We start from the raw sequence: 17518 nt of genomic DNA, 5'->3' as shown, positions 1-17518 counted from the left end.
GCTGCCAATAGTGATGATAAACATACCTATCCCTCTTAACTATTATTTACGATATCTGGGGGGAAATTGCCAAAACGGTATCATTCTGGGGAAATTTACAAAACTCAATCTGGAAACATTGGTTTCCAGAAGTGTGTTACAAGGATGGACCCAGTGGTAACGAAGAGTCGGAAACTTTTAACAATGGACTGGTTATCGGTGCTGCCATCGCGTTCAGAATTGCTGCAGTGGACAAAATCCCAGCCATGTGCGAGTACTGTGATCATGCTATTCGTACCATTAATCCACGCATAACGTGGACTAGTTGATGCTCTACGGCGCATTTGTCGTTTGAAGGAACTACTTGAAAACAAGCGCCATTCGAATAACTTCATCCGTATGCGATAGGTGGCTCTGCTATGTGAATTTGACGTATGTCAAATTCGGTTGTGTTTATCTGTCCGTCCATAGGATGTGTACGATGTTCTGTTCGCGTACATAAACAAGGGAAATTGGCAGAAGTACATCGGTGACAAGCATTTAAGGAAAACACATAGTGTAATCTGTGTTTGCCTGAAAATTTGTAAATTTGCGTTGTAATAGCCTGATTGTGAGTACCGTTATTTACAGCGAGTTTGTGAAACGTGTCATAACCTGCTTATTTAAGATAGTACGATACCACTGTGTGACACAGAAAAGTGTCAGACTGTCTGATTAATAGTGGTGCCTTACAAGTGTCTGTGAAGTGTGTACCGGCAAATTTACGCTGTGCAAATCCAGATAGTTTCAGTACTTGCTTGACATGTATGTGGATAACTTTGGTTTCAAGTAGATGTTGTCCGTATTTATTCATTTGTTTGGCCTCCAACAAATGTCAACTATTTAGTCAAGATTTCATTTATAAAATGTGAGATCGTATAGTCGCGGCAAATTTTGTTTTTATAAATTTCTGTACCGGCACATCACTCTGGTACGATAGACGTCCAAAACAATTAGACTTGGCATTCAGATATCTCTACCCACAACAGAAACCGCCACTTCTTAGCCCACAAGGCATTTTAATTGTGCTATTTCGCTGGATTTTTGTATTTTCCAACGTCATCGTACTAGCATTTTTACTATCTTTAAGCATAACAAGAGGCAACTTCTTAATAAAGGTGAAGGGACTATGTATCAGTGTTTCATACAACTCTTTGCGCTTCCTGTAACAAAGTGCTAAGATAGTTTTCAGACTCATATAACTGTCTTTTTAAATTTTATTCATCTAGGGTGTGGTATTCATTAAATAAATTCTGTTTTTTAAATGTGCTTGTGTTTCAGAATACTCAAAATGTCACAGTTACTATCAGCTGTACGTCGAACACAGTCAAATTATCAAGACTTGGATAAGTCATCGTCAGGAGAGTCTCCTATTACGCCTGAAGAGATTGAAATGACTTCCGTCTCAGTAATACCAGATGGTACTATACTTACATTTGCTATACACCACTTTTGTACATATCATTGTAATCCTAATTTAGACTGAACTTTCTTTGCAGCTGTTGTTCGTTACCACAATACACTTTGAGTATGAGTGGGTTATTTTATGTTCTCTGGTGTTCTGCTGTCTTTCTCAGTACCTCTATTGAATTATTCTTCCTTGTGCTTATTTTGCATGCAAACTTGTAGAAAGTGTAAGGAAGAAGCACTTCCCTTGATACCAAATCATGAAACCCAAAACTACAACCACGTCCACAATCATCACTATCTCAAAAAACACAACAAAACAACAAAATTGGAATCAAGCACTTCCCTTGACCTGTATAGGTCAACAGCAACTATCAAGACCACCGGGCGCTGATAACCTCGTTGTTGTGTGCCCTAAAACACTAATAATAATCATCATCATCATCATCAAGACCACACTATAAACCTCAAAACTTTCACCACCACTACACTTAATACTATCACAAAAAAACCTAGAAAATCAAAATTGGAATCGAACACTACCCTTCACCTGTTATCCTTATGACATCTCCACATATAGCCGTCCCAGGTCCGAGACGCTGTAACTTTAGTAAGCCTCATTTCTTCATGACACCCTAAACACTTCACAACTTCATCCAACAATCCAAATAGTTGAAGAAATTTTATTAGAGACAACGCACTGTCTGCCATCATCGCCAACAACTGAAAACTGTTGACCTTGTCAGTCATATCCACACCTACCAAAGACATAAACAAAGCAATTTACCAAAATTCACACACGATGAACAGAAAAAAAAACTACAATAACATCGACATAGCAAAACCAAAATCATTAACTCACTGAAAAATATTCCGCTGAAAGCACAGTCGCTACCGATACCACACACGTGCAATACTACCACACAAATGAACCCCATACGCCACACAACACGCTACCCATAAACATCACCAGAGAGAGCCACCGACCGCAACAATACACCACCTGTAAACATGCCACACACGCAAACTAAACCAAAAACATCACCTAACACACAGCACATAAGCACACCACCAGAGAGCACCACCAATCACGTCAAAACAGTACCTACAAATACGCCACTCTCACAAACTATATTCCGCGCCTTCATGATTTCACACACCACAACAGCCTTACGTCAACGCGTCAAAGCCGACTGGTGGAATTGGACGCTTCCATTGACCCAAATATTGTGTGTGTTGTGGTAATTACACACGTCTGTGTTTATTATTTGCAGTGTAATTCTTTTCTTTGTACCTCATTGGAGTATTTTAGGAAAGCTCTTTTTTCGCATGTGATTTCCCTTGCCTCCACAGTAGAAGTGTCCTACTGTCGGAGATGTTTGAGTTAATGTGCAAGAATCCTTGATTGTTGAACTTAATAAACAGAGTGATGCCCTTGTAAACTGTTCTTGTGTAAGAGTCACTCCCTTGAGTAGAGAATTGTTTTTGAATTGTTTGGCCATGAACCATTAGTTATTTAATGACTGCCTCATTCCTTTATTTTCAAATTTGTGCCATGATGCAAATAATTGGTCATCTGTTGCGGGATTTGTTTAACAATCTGCTTTTATCAGGTAATGGAAATGTGAAATAACCATTTCTTTGTTGGTCGCTCATGAGAGGGCAGTTGTGTTTATGTAGTGCGGGACAATACGTTGAGAGTGTGGGTTTCGCGGGAGGCGTGCCAGAGATAAATCCCTGCAGTCGCGCTATCCTCTGTGTCCTCGGTGGCTTAGATGAATAGAGCATCTCCCATGTAAGCAGGAGATCCCGGGTTCGGGTCCCGGCCGGGGCACACATTTTCATCTGTCCCCGTTGACGTATGTCAACGCCTGTTAGCAGCTGAGGGTGTTCATTTCATTGTAACAAATTTTAATGGTTGTGTGTCTGGCTCCATTCTTTTTTTCTTTACTTTCTCTTTTTTTAATTTTTTACTATACTTGTTGTCATCCAGTGAGATGTAATGGAGAAAAAAGTATTAGTGTTTTTATGGAGTTAAACTTAATTTCATGAAGTAGTATTTTATGTTAAGATTATTATAATGTTATCCAACTATGAGGAAGTGCAATTCGTGTATGGAGTGAAAGGGGTTTTCAGGCAGAGAAGATTTCAGTTTGTGTTTGAAGTTAATTTTATCATCAGTTCCTTACATGACTCTGTAGGTGGATAAAAAAATTTATACCTCACTTTTATCTGTGCCACACTAAAGCAGACTGATGGAATGAGTAAATCATCTCTCCTTCCAGTATTATATTTATGAATGTTGCTGCTGTTTTCAATCTGTAATTGATTGTTGACAACAAACTTCTTAAAGGACGAAATGTACTATGATGATGTCAGGATGCCAAATTGTTTAAGGAACTGTCTATAAGAGGTTCTAGAATGTATAGCACAAATTATTCTTATTGTGCTATGCTTCTGTGCAATAAACAAGTTTTCCTCAGTGATGAGTTATGTAACATATTATACCATAGGGCATTAGTGAATGAAACTAGGAAAAATCAAACAATGGACATAACCCAAGCTGCTGGAGTTGGCTGTCGCGTGTGCATGCACGGGTGCAGGTGCCAAAAACAATACTTTTTCATCTGCAAAATCTGATACTATTTGTAACCCGAAAGTTGCGGAGTTTAGACGTATAGAATGATCTGTAATATTTGACATCCAATTGAAGTTCTTATCAATATAAACACCTTAGAATTTAGAATATTTTGTGTTTTTTTTTTTTTTTTTTGGCTAAACTCGTGCATTATTTGTCATGGTGTGGTCAGGTCTTGTAAAATATTGAATTGCATGTATCATGTTTCATTTAAAGTCAGTGACAGTCCATTTGCAAGAAACCAGTCATTAATGGTCAAGAAAATATTACAGGGAAATCCCTGTTTTATGTTTTTGTGTAGCCTAGACTTAAAAACTCCAAAGCTGAGGAAAATGTTAAGACTCCCTAAAATATGAGCAACATATGTAATTGGCATGTATGATTAAAAATTGCAATCCTCTCCAATACTTTGTATAAAATCTACCTAACTGACAGAAATTAATGTACACTACAATGTTTATACAGTAATTTGTGGTAATGAATTTCATCAGTTCTTAAAAAATCCCAGATGTGTAACAGCAAGTAAAAAGTCATCAAAAAATTGAAATTGGTATCTGCATACAAGGTAATCAAGCTGTTTTTCGACATGCTGTGAGCATGAATTATATGTTCAAAATGCATGTTTTTGAGAGATCATCCTTTGTGCTCACCCAGAAGAAAGCCAAAAATTGAACATGGGGAATTAAACCGAAATCATCACAGCTGCTAAGTGCTTAATCCATAAGCATGAATGTGGACATCTGCCTAATGACATACTTTATCACCATTGCTGTTATTGTTTAATGCTTTTCTTACGAGCTGCACTTCATGTGCTGACTACCATTAAAGTGTTATTTTAAGCTTGATGAGTAAAAACCTACAATATACATACAACTGTCAAATCCCCCACCAGAGTCACCAAAGCATCAAGCAGTGCTATATATCAGATACTAATAAATACAGATAAATATTTATACAAATCTGGAAATATGAATACAGGTTTCAGTGATCATTATGCACAGTTTATTGAATTCGCAGTAGAGACTGCAGGAAATACTGAACAACAAATGACAAGAAAAGGTAGAAATTTTAGCAAGCACAACCTAGAACACTTCAGGCACTTACTAAAAAAACATGGAATGATATAGACAACTATGAGGACACATGTAAAAAGTTTGACATGTTCATAGACATATTCTCCCATTATTTCAATATTTCTTTTCCAGTTAAAAACCAAACATTAAAAACTAGAAAAAGAAATGTTACATGGCTGACAAAAGGCATTAAAATGTCACGTGCTGAAAAGAGGAGACTTTATGAAATCTCAAAAACACAAAATGTTACAGAAGAATTTCTGGTGTATTTCAAGAATTATAAGAGAGTACTTCACGAAGTCATAAAAGAAGCTAAAAGAACAACAAATGATCACCATATAAAAATGGCCAGGAACAAAATGAAAGCCATGTGGAAGATAGAGAACAAGTAGGAAATGAGACCTCCCAGAATGTAAATCTCCAGGTAATCCAAGATGGCAAAAAAATTACAAATCCAGAGGTAGCCAATGCTTTTAATACATACTTTGCAAATATTAGTGAAAAATTACTCTCTGACCTAAAATCTTCAAATAAAAATCCTGCTACAACACCATCAAATCAAAATAGAAACTGCAACTCCCTATTTCTTACTCCAACCAACCCTACGGAAATTATACTATCAATTAGAGAGTTAAAAACAAAATTTTCAACAGGTGTGGATGAGATTCCAGATTATGTCATTAAAAATGTGGGTGACCTCATTGCAATACCATTAGCCCACATTTTCAACAGTACATTAACAAATGGAATCTTTCCTTCCTGCTTAAAGACAGTGAAACTGGAACCACTGTTCAAAAAGGGTAAGAAAGAAGACATAGCCAGTTATAGACCTATTGCCTTGCTATCTACATTTTCGAAAATACTAGAAAAAATTTTTCATAAGAGGTTGCTAGATTTTCTAGAAAAGTGCAAAATATTATCCACAACCCAACATGGCTTCCAGAAAGGCCGATCAACAGAAACAGCAATATATGAATTTCTGGGTGAAGTACTCGAAAAAATTGATAGTGGACAAAAAGTAATTGGCATATGCCTTGATCTGTCTAAGGCTTTTGACATCATAAACCACACCCTATTGCTGCAGAAGCTTGAAAGAATTGGTATCAGAGGTATGCCTAACAACTGCCTTAGATCATATCTTACTGACCGCAAGCAAGTAGTAGAAATACATTTTCACAAAGAAAATAAATAAACAAGACACTATTCTGATTATAAAGCAGTAAATATATATATATGAGTACCGCAGGGCTCGGTACTGGGCGCCATCCTATTTTTGATATATATAAATGACCTAACATCAACCAACCAGTACCATAGCACTATCCAGTTTGCAGATGACACAAGCATATTAGTCAGTGGGAAGACTGCAGAGATACTACAGACAAGACTGTCTGAGGCATTAACAAATGTTGTAAACTGGTTCAATCAAAACAAACTAATAATAAATAAAACAGTAGCATTAAATTTTCATAATGTCAAGAGAAACACTGAAGAGGATATAAGAATTCAGATGTCAGACACAGATATTGCAAGTGTGCCTAATACAAAATTTCTGGGGATCTGGCTACAGGATAATCTTAGATGGGAAACTCACATTGACCACATATTAAAGAAGCTAAGTACCATGTGTTATCTTTATTTATTTATTTATTTATTTCTTATTCCGTAGATCCAGTTAGTGAGTCAATCACAAGGATATGGAACGTGTGAAATTGTATCTAATGAGAGTGCTAGAAAACTGCTGTCATAAGGACTGCTTAATGACAGTTTACTATTCTAATATACATTCTGTCCTAAAATATGGGACCATTTTTTGGGTAACTCGCCACCCTGCCTAAAACTCTTCAGGATGCAAAAAAGAATAGTGAGAATCATGGCTGGAATAAAAAGGAACAAACCATGTAGACCATTATTTAAAAGGATGGGAATTCTTCCCCTTCCATGTATTTTCCTATTTGAAAGTGCAATGTTTATAAAGAAATATACAATAACAAATCCTAGTATCCTCCCCAAAAATGAAAATGTTCATCATCATAATACAAGACAGAAAACTGACTTTCATGTACTCCATACAAAAACCAGTTTGTGTCAAAAAGGAACATTACACCATGGAAAAATTATCTACAATAAATTGCCAAGAGAAATTAAAGTAAAGACTGATGTAAAAAATTTTAAAGCTGCACTATAAGAATATCTGTTGACACATTGCTTTTATAGCGTGGAAGAGTTCCTCCAAAATCATCGAGAGTCTAAGTGATGATTATGCAAATACTGTAACCATTAATACTGGCCTATAAATACATTCAGATGTAATTCTCAAGTTTCTAATGGGGTTCAAGTATAAGTTGTATACCGACTTGCCCAGTATATGAAGTAAAATTCTGTGAATGTAATTCTCTAGTGTGAATGTCAATTCATAGTGTAGAAGAGTTCCTCAAAAATCCTTAGAGCTTAAGTGAGGATCATGAAAATATTGTAATAGTTAATATTGGCTTATACATGTATTCAGTTGTAAACTTCAAGTTTCTAATGTGGTTTAATTATAACTTACACATTGACTTGCCCAGTATATGAAGTGCTGTAAAATTTTGTGAACACAATTTTCTAGTTTCTAAAGTGTTTTAATTGTAAGATATACTTTGACCTGTCCAATATCTGATGTGCTATACTGTACATGTAAGATTTACTGGACCAATAAATACAATACAATACAATACAAACAGACACATGAAAAAAGAGATTTCCACCTGTTGACATTACAAGCTCATTAGAAGTCAGCTCAGTGAATTTCTGTTCAGTCTGTAAAATGGAAATTTGAAAGAAAGCTCAGGTGCTACAGTTTCACTTCATGCCCTCTATCACTGCTGCCAATCTTTACAATCTGCAGTGTGTGCAAAGTATGTACATGAGTGGTATATGTAGTTGTTGCAACTGCATCATGTCAGATTTGAACACAAAAGTCTTTAACCTGTGCTATCACAAAAAACTTGTTCTATTCACATGTAACATCTCTGTCATAGCACATCATCTACACAAGAAGTATGTTTTCAGCACTTCACAAGATACTTTCACCCCAGCCTGCACTCCTGTCACTGAGGGGCCACTCACCCTCTCCACGCATCCAGTAGGCAAGCTCATTTTCTGTGTGTTAGTGTGGTGTGGTGAGGTGACTGCGCTGGATATTGGTTGACTTTACAAGTCACCAGCCAAAAAGAGTTCGCTGGTCAGAAATGGGCAACATTTCCTCGATTATGACAGAACATATTCTCAGTGTTTGAATTTAAAAGGTTGATGATTGATATTGTTGCTGAACCCAATACATTGGAAATACATGCAAAAAGATGAGACTGATTTATAAGTGACACAAGAAAACGTGGTGACTGGCCCCCTTCATCACATATTGGCTTGGTCTGTAACACTTTGCATTGACTGTCTTGTTTTTCCATTACCGCTGCAATCTAGCCATAGTTGTATCATAATTGTGCAGTGAAGCCAAATGTTGCAAGTTGTGTTGGCAACACCGATTGCAGATTGTGTCAGCATTTCCTCTCCTACATCTCCCCTCTCCATGCCAGCCTACAATATTCCCTTAACTCCACCACCACCCATGGTGCAAGTTGTGTCTTTTGTGCCACTTATAACTTGTTCATGGGTTTTTCACAGGGTCTCCGAATTTATGGTGTAGAATCACAAAAAAACGTAAAATTGGAGAATATAAAATTGAAGTTCCACTATATTTACATTTTCAGGTGCTGAAGTTATTCAGTTAGGCTTAACTACAACAGCTGAATCGCTGGCAAAGATAACTATTTCTACTTCTTGGATGTAACACACTTTGGATGTAAAACACTTATGTGAGGTCATTAATATATAACAAGAGCAAACTAAATAGCAATCCCTGGGGTACACCTATAGTGATTCTAAAAATGCAGGTTCATTTTGTACACTCCTCGAGTTTCTTAATGAAACAATGTGCATCCTTTTAGGTAAGTAGGATGAAAATCTGTTACCAGCAACATGTCTGATACCGTACAACAACATTTGAGCTTATCTGGGAGAGTACTGTGAACTGCACATTCAGTTGCTTTTTAAAAGTCACAGAATTTACCAGTTGGAAATATCTTGTTATTTGAATTCAATGTCATTTCTAATCTGTGTCTCAAATTCTTATTAATTGTGTGCACCTTACTGTCTTACACAGCTGAATGTGTCTACTCCCCTTAACAAATATGAGTCTATATCTGTTCTTTAGCTCAACAGTAACTGAAGTATCCAAACTATTTCCTTTTTGCCCCTTTCGTGACCTTGTTTGTGCATTCCATTCCTCCACTCCTCCCCCCCCCCCCCCCCCCCCCAAGTGGCTCTAATTCAGTTTTTGTGACCTCGATCTCTGCCTTCAACTCATGTTGTGTAATCTGTCTTTTTACATACAATCTATATATCCATAGGAGAGCCTCACTATGAATTCCATTTTCTGCAACATTGCATTGGCCTTAGTCACACCACAATTCGCAGTCCTCATATATCACTACTCCAAACTTATCAAATAAGCTGTGACAGTATGTCTACTTGTTACCCGTGGTTGTGTTGTTATAAATAATTACACCAATGTGTTTTGTGTGTATGTATTGGTGATTCATTACAGTTGTTTTTTATAGTTCTGGTTATGCATAAACAAATTAGGCATACTGGTCATGACTTTGAACACTGAATATTCTTTTATAAACTAAACTAAAATCAACCCTGCCTTAATTTCTACATATAAACACTAAGTAATATGATCTCTGATCTCAGAAAACCTAATAACAGGGATGGAGGTTTCAATTTTAATAATGCTTGGGATCCAGCACTCAGTTTATTAAGACCTCGCAGATCATCACATCTATCAGCATTGGAAACCGCAGCGGGAATTTACTTTTCACATAGTATTAGTGTGTGCTCTGTAAAACAAAAGAGCATCAGACGGTGCAGTGGATGTTATGAATCAAACTCAGTGTGAAGTGCCACCAAATTGAGACTTAGGACAGACTTTTGATGTTGGGGAGGGAGGCAGATTCAACTCTCCCCATGGGTTTAGCCCATATGGGCAGCCCTACATGCCTGCCTAGGTTATGGCAGTGTCACACATTTATACATTCTCAAGAAAGCTGTTAATATAGTTTCATGTGGCAGTAACATTTCTTGTTAGAAAAGAGTTCTTACCTCAGTTCACAAAATTCTTAGAAGGCAGTTGAGTTGGTCGTTGAAACGTTATGTAGGAAATGGAAACAGCAACTCGGCTGAGTACCTCGAAGATCTCAATTAAACATGAAGTACTTGGATTCCTAGACTTCTGTATCAAATATAAAATGCAAACTAATAAGTCAAAATGAAGCTTATCCTGTGTTTATCATAAACAAATTTAAACCTGAACTTATTATTTCCTTTGTTTAATGACTAATATTGGGAATGTTTTAATGACCTCCTTTGTTTCACACATTGGTTGACTGTTAATTGTAATAATTGTTCATGGAATTAAAATATTGTTGTTTGGATCTAGTGGTAGTTTTAAAGAAATAATACTCATCTTGTTTCTTGAGGATCTCCTTAAATCCGTTGCTTGAATTTCTTGTCTGGAAACCCTATAGGTTGACGTGTTTCTTCAAATAACGTTGACGACAAACTGATTCGTATGTGATTTTCATTTTCAATAATTCTAGATGCCTTGCTGCCATAAATTTACAATATTCACTCAGTGAAATACATTCCATTTGCACGCAACTCCAGAAAACTTTACATTTCTCCTTCTTTCCTTCCCACCACACACATAACATACAATCCACTGGCACACAGTAACATCGTTCCACATTACATCTGTAAAGATATAGTCATATTAAGATCGAAACATAGAACATTAAATCGAAAATAATTTACAAAAAAATGAAATTCACACAACAGTACAATACAACAATTATGATAATATATATCCTATAAACAAAAATATGTATCTTTTTGTAGCACAGTAATTTTATGAAATTTGTTTTTTAATCATAGGGGTTAATTGTGTTTGCATGACATATACAGTCGGAGTTAAAAACATTTCAAATAAGATTGAAGTAAGGATCAGAATGTAAATTTGTGAATATATATGGTCCAAACTGCTTATTGCATGTTGCAATGTGAAACTTTTGTTTGTGAACTGGAACAGCCAGTAGTAAATTTTATTGACTATGTAATACTGATGAAATTACCTGTTCAAACCCAATTAACAACTTAACTTACAGGACAAAGTGAAATGACACCATGTTCTTGTTCATGAATTATACATCATACTTCTTTCACTGTTAGCTTACTAGTGATAGAGAAGAATGGTGTAAATTGTTAATGTTGGGGAGGGGAATTTGGGGGGGGGGGGGATGGAAGGAGAGAAATTGAACTCTCCTCATGGGTTTAGCTCATATGGGCAACCCCTCATGCCCACGTAGGTGATGACATTGACATTGTCACTTGTTTATACATTCTCAAGAAAGCTCTTAATATATTTTCATGGGACACTGTTACATTAACATATCTTGTTATGAAAGAGTTCTTAGCTCAATTCACAAAATGCCTTGGTTCATATTCAGCAAGGCCACTGAAGAACATGCTGTTCAGTGATCTAAAACTATTACCACCACAACCACCATGACAATTTGTGTCCTTATAAAGAACATTTCTCCTTTCAAAAAGTAACTGAGTGGAATTAGATATGTCATAACAATATTTTGCATGATTATTTACTTTTAATGTTTTTGTGTTAATAATTTTTATGTATGGTAACAGAGACAATAATCTTTTTGTAATACATGAGCTTTTTCTGAACCTACTGATCATTTTGGGTTCACAATTTTCTTTCCAGTATTAATGTGTTACAATTTTTGTCCAGATACTTTCACCGTGACACAGGCTGTGAATGCACTGGGCTTTGGGAAATTCCAAGTTCGTCTGTCTTTGCTGACAGGCCTGTGTTGGATGGCAGACAGCATGGAGATGACTATTCTCAGTGTGCTTTCGCCAGCACTGCACTGTGAGTGGCACATCTCACGCTACCAACAGGCTCTCACTACAACAGTTAGTATTGTTAGTTATTAGCCTGTTTATTTTTTAAGATTTGTGGTAGTCAGTAATGTAGTTGTAACACTAATTGAGAGAGTTATTGTTGATTCTTTTCTAACAGTTGTAGGGGAAAGGCACGAGTACACACACGTTTTCTTTGCCACACTGCACATTCTCAAGAGCCACATTCCACATAATGTACATAGAGTAGAGATACTTCTTATTTTGCAGCATTTTCTTTCCTTCATTGGTTATTCCAGTCATGTGAAACAACAGAGAAAAAAATTGTTGCTGAAAATAATTGTTTGAATTAATTTTGAGACTGGGAACTTACACTGAGATGACAAGTCCTGGGATAGCGATATGCAGTTATACAGATGGTAGTTGGAGCTAGATGCCTGGGATATTCTGTTTTGGAAATAGATAGGGAATTCAGTATTCCAAGATTCACAGTGTCAGGAGTGTGCCAAGAACATCAAATTTCAGGCATTAACTCTTGCCATGAAAAATTCAGTGGCTGATGGCTCTCACTTAATGACATAGAGCAGCATAGTTCACATAGGGTTGTCGGTGCTAACAGATAAGCTACACTGCATGAAATAACCATGGAAATAAATTTGGGACATATGACAAACGTATCCATTAGAACAATTTGGTGAAATCTTGCTTTAGTGCTTCTCCTGGGCTCGTGACCATATCAGTTGGACTGTAGACGGTTCCTCTGGTCCAAATGAGATGATCATTGACTGGAAATACAGTAGTTATGGTTGGCTACTTGGATACCATTTGCGGCCGTTTCTGGGCTTCGTTTCTAAAAAATGATGGAATTTTTATGGATGATAGGTTCCCATGTTACTTTACCACAATTGTTCGCAATTTCTGGACAATTCAAACTAATAATTTGGCCATCCAGATCGGCTGATGTGAATTCTATTGAACATTTGTGGGACTTAAATGAAAGGTAAATTTGTGCACAAAATTCTGCACCGGCACCACTTTTGCAGTTATGGACAGCTATAGAGGCAACGTGGAACATGGCTCAGTATTTCTGCAGGGGACATCCAACAACTAGCTGTGTTCATACCACATTGAGCTGCTGCACTACACTGAGTGAGAGGAGGTTCGACTCAATATTAGGAGGTATTCCATGACTTTTGTCACCTCAGTGTACTTTGGAACTAGTGGGGGTGGGATGCTCCTATTGGCTCCAAATTAAAAAGCAAACTGATTTGCTCTGAAGTGTTTGAAATCAATCTCTCTCTCTCTCTCTCTCTCTCTCTCTCTCTCTCTCTCTCTCTCTCTCACACACACACACACACAGAGAGAGAGAGAGAGAGAGAGAGAGAGAGAGAGAGAGAGAGAGAGAGAGAGAGGGGGGGGGGAGTAGTGTGTTATTGTCTCTTCTTATGTTTTCTAGCTAATACCGGTTTGGATAAAAATATTTTCAATTTCTGCAATTAAGAACTGTAAATCTGAATATCCCATTTCACATTCAGTGTTGACTACTTGAAAGGACATGCTTCCCACTTCTCAGTGTGTTACCAAATTACTGTTTATCATATTGCAGAAAGATTGTATACAAAGACATGTACAAATATACGATCATAATATGTGTGGAAATTTGCAGGTGGTTTTCTTGGGGATGATGTTAAGTTCGACTTTTTGGGGCAATTTGAGTGATAGATATGGACGCAAAACAGTAAGTACTTACGTTTTTATGAGGTTTCATATCCTCAAAATTTGTTATTTAAAATGTTTCTTTGCATAGCTATTTTCTGTAGCAGCTGTTGTATATCAATTCAGGGTCCTTCAAAAAACACATTGGTCTTGATGTATTGAATTATGAATTTTACTTTTTAAAATAGATAAACATATGCGTTGCAGGTATGGAAAATGATGTCTGATGAATGACCATCGCTACTGCTCTGGTGTGCAAGAAGTCAGTCTGTGAAATTTATTGTAACAGCGTGATAAGACCCCACTTGCATTTCGCCACTTGCAAGTTGAATTTCCTCCGTTAACTTGCAGATGTTTTGGGGTTTATTGGCATAGAATAATGGTTTAACATGAGCCCAAGAAAAAATTGGAAAGGGGTTAGGTCATATGACCTTGATGACCATCATTGGCACCTACTGCATGAGATGAGCCAAAGTGGTAACCACTTGTGGAACAACACAGTTGTTGTGTGGTATGCATGACAGGTGGCAAGTGCCTTCTGAAACAATCACTCTCGAAGGTCCGGTTCACTTAGGAGGCTGTATAGAACCTCCTATCATTTCACATTATCGGTTTCTATTAACTGCCACAGCTCGTCCTGCTGATGATGCTGAGCTACCCAAAAGTCACACCCAAATGGCACTTGCTGTGGGTTCATTTTCTATTCTTGAGCCATGCAAGGATTACTGGCCTCTGGGTCCAGCACTTAGGTTTATTCACAAATCCATTAATGTGGAAGTGATCCTCATCACTAATGATGATGATACTTCCAGAACTGTCATCTTCCCGTTGTCTTCTCTGAAATCAGTCAACAAAATGTTGTCTTTTCTCATGGTCAGCTTCTTTCAGCTGCTGGATTAACTGAATTCTGTAAGGGTGGTAACTGAGATCGTACCGGAGATTTCAGCATACTGAGGAATACCCTATGCCCAGTTCTTTGGAATGGTGAAGAATCAACTTCACTGGACTAAGTACGAAGAACTGCTGCAATATTTTACACACATCAGCTGGAATGAGGGTGCTGAGAATTCTTTAATGTTCACTGTTAGCCCGTTTCATTGAAGCTCACAATATGTCTGCAAACTGTGCTTCATTGCACCCTAAAATCACACTAAGGCATCTCAAGAGTTGCTGCATAACTTTCTCCATCCTGATAATTTTTTTTTTTTTTTTTTCACTAATAGCACATACTGTACGATGGTAAATTGCTTCCAGGGTCATCACACACAGAAGAAATGCAAAAAATCTAGGCTGAAGCAACAGTTGGAATGTTAATGGAAATTGAAATGATGCACAAAAATGTGGTCAACCGACAAGGAAGGGAAAAAAAATACACAATTCAAAACGAGTATGCTTTTTGAAGGGCCCTTTATTTTCTGTGTTAACTGGTTAACTGCAATGTAAGAGTTTTTCAGCAGACATGTTTCACTTTCATTTAAAAAATAAAGGCCGTTACAAATGTCTGCTTGTGTCTGTATATGTGCGGATGGATATGTGTGTGTGTGCGAGTGTACACCTGTCCTTTTTTCCCCCTAAGGTAAGTCTTTCTGCTCCCGGGATTGGAATGACTCCTTACCCTCTCCCTTAAAACCCACATCCTTTCGTCTTGCCCTCTCCTTCCCTCTTTCCTGATGAAGCAACCGTGGGTTGCGAAAGCTTGAATTTTGTGTGTGTGTTTGTGTTTGGTTGTGTGTCTATCAACATACCAACGCTTTCGTTTGGTAAGTTACATCATGTGGATGTAAGTGGATGGAAGTATTTTTCCCAAAAAAATCAGAGAGGATGTGTTAGATGTTCAACAGAGATGTAGATATGAGATAGGAGTGGGGATGGGTATCAGCAGAATAGTTTGGGAGGAGTGGGAAGTGATTACAGAGAAAGCATAAGGGAGGAAGTGAGAAGGTAGTAAAGGGAATTGGGAACTGGAAGGGAGGGGGGCGGGAGAGGAGGATTGTGGTGAGTGGGAGACCTCAGTAGTGTTGGGGTGATAGGTTTATATTTGATATTATGATATGTGGCCTTTTAATTTAAAAAGCTGTTTCTCTTACTAGGTTTTATGAATGTGCTAGTTTTCTTGTAGAATCAGAAGGTGCCTTTCAGTTTTACTCTTATGATTTCCAAATCTGTGCCTCAGGAGTTGGTGTAGGTGCTCATCAAAAATTGCTTTTTATGCTCTTTTTATTGGGTGTCAAATGTTCTCTTGGTTTTTTATATGGTATGCATGGACAAACTGCAATACAGTTATAAGACACAAGAGTTCATCACAAAAAATAAAATTACAGTACTAAATTCAGACCCAACCGATGTGTACCAGACAAAGTAGAGACACGCTGAAAGATACTGAATGTACACAAGAAGACAAAGAAAAAAAAAAAGGAAAATGTTACAAGCAAATCCCAGTGCACATTCCCACTGCTATCAAGCAAAGTTGCACAGGAAAGACATCCATATCAAACTGATTGTGAACAATGGGAATACTTCCACATACTCACTTGCAAGAAACATGTTGCAAATGTCACAAACTACGACAGCTATTCAGAAAGTAGGGAATGTTTCTGTCTAACGCTGCTAGGCGTGCGCTGATTGTGTATATTTTGGTATGTGTGTGCTCGGCAGCTCTGTCAGCATCCATCCGTAACAGCGGGAATGTCTCTACGTGTCTGGTTTTTTCAATATTCGAATTTGAAATGTGCCCTGTAATCGAAAATCCCACCAGTTGTGAGGTGCGGTCTGTGATACGGTTTTTGTTGGCAAAAAACCTAAAACCTACAGAAATTAATCGTAAACTGTGCGAAGGGTATGGAAACAACTTAATGAGTGAATGTTCCATCTGGAAATGGTGCATTCAGTTTAAAAATGGCTGAACCAACATTCATGATGAAGAGAACAGTGGACGCTTAAGCATTGTGACTGATGATCTTGTCACTAAAGTTGATGAAATGATTTGTGAAAACTGTCGCTTCACAATAACGGAGCTTTCGCTTTCTTATCCACAAGTTTCACGGACTTTGTTGTTTGAAATTGTCACTTAAAGGCTAGGCTACCACAAATTTTGTGCAGATGGGTGCCCAAAATGCTTATAGAGCACCATAGAGAACAGTGAATGGGGGCAATGTTGACATTTCTGGAGGCTTACCACAAACGTGATTCATTACTGGACCGAATCGTAACTGGTGACAAGACTTGGGTGAAACACGTCAGTTGCGAGACAAAATTACAGTCCATAGGGTGGGGGCACACAAGGTCCCTCCAAAAACCAAGAAAATATTTGCAAATCTTGTCAGCAAGGAAGTTGATGGCGACAGTGCTTTGGGATAGGCAAGGTGTGCTTCTTATTGATTTTCTTGAACGTGGAGCAACCATAAATTGTGCCCAGTACTGTCAAACTTTGCACAGCCTTAGAAGAGCAGTTCAAAACAAACGCCGAGGAAAGCTGACGTCCAAAATTTTGTTTTTGCACTACAATGCCTGACCTCACACTGCAAACCACACTAAAGAACTCCTTAATCATTCAAACTGGAAATTTTCTCTCATCCACCCTATAGCTCCGATCTTGCACCAGGCGACTTCCACTTGTTTCCCAAGATGAAGA

General features: G+C 37.6%; 1 protein-coding gene across 1 annotated transcript in view; it reads left to right on the top strand.

Annotated features, from left to right (window-relative positions):
• The first annotated feature begins 350 nt into the window (after positions 1-350).
• LOC126419258 (synaptic vesicle 2-related protein) overlaps positions 351-17518 on the top strand; it is a 108294-nt gene continuing 91126 nt past the window's right edge. Inside the window, exons 1-4 of the mRNA XM_050086414.1 lie at positions 351-589; positions 1300-1439; positions 12041-12225; positions 13838-13909. Of these exons, the coding sequence (XP_049942371.1) occupies positions 1310-1439; positions 12041-12225; positions 13838-13909 (387 nt within the window). The 5' untranslated portion in view covers positions 351-589; positions 1300-1309. The remainder of the gene's footprint in view (positions 590-1299; positions 1440-12040; positions 12226-13837; positions 13910-17518) is intronic.

The sequence above is a fragment of the Schistocerca serialis genome, chromosome 9 (assembly GCF_023864345.2).
Source record: "Schistocerca serialis cubense isolate TAMUIC-IGC-003099 chromosome 9, iqSchSeri2.2, whole genome shotgun sequence".
Taxonomy (NCBI): domain Eukaryota; kingdom Metazoa; phylum Arthropoda; class Insecta; order Orthoptera; family Acrididae; genus Schistocerca; species Schistocerca serialis.
This window is presented reverse-complemented; position numbering and strand designations above follow the sequence as displayed.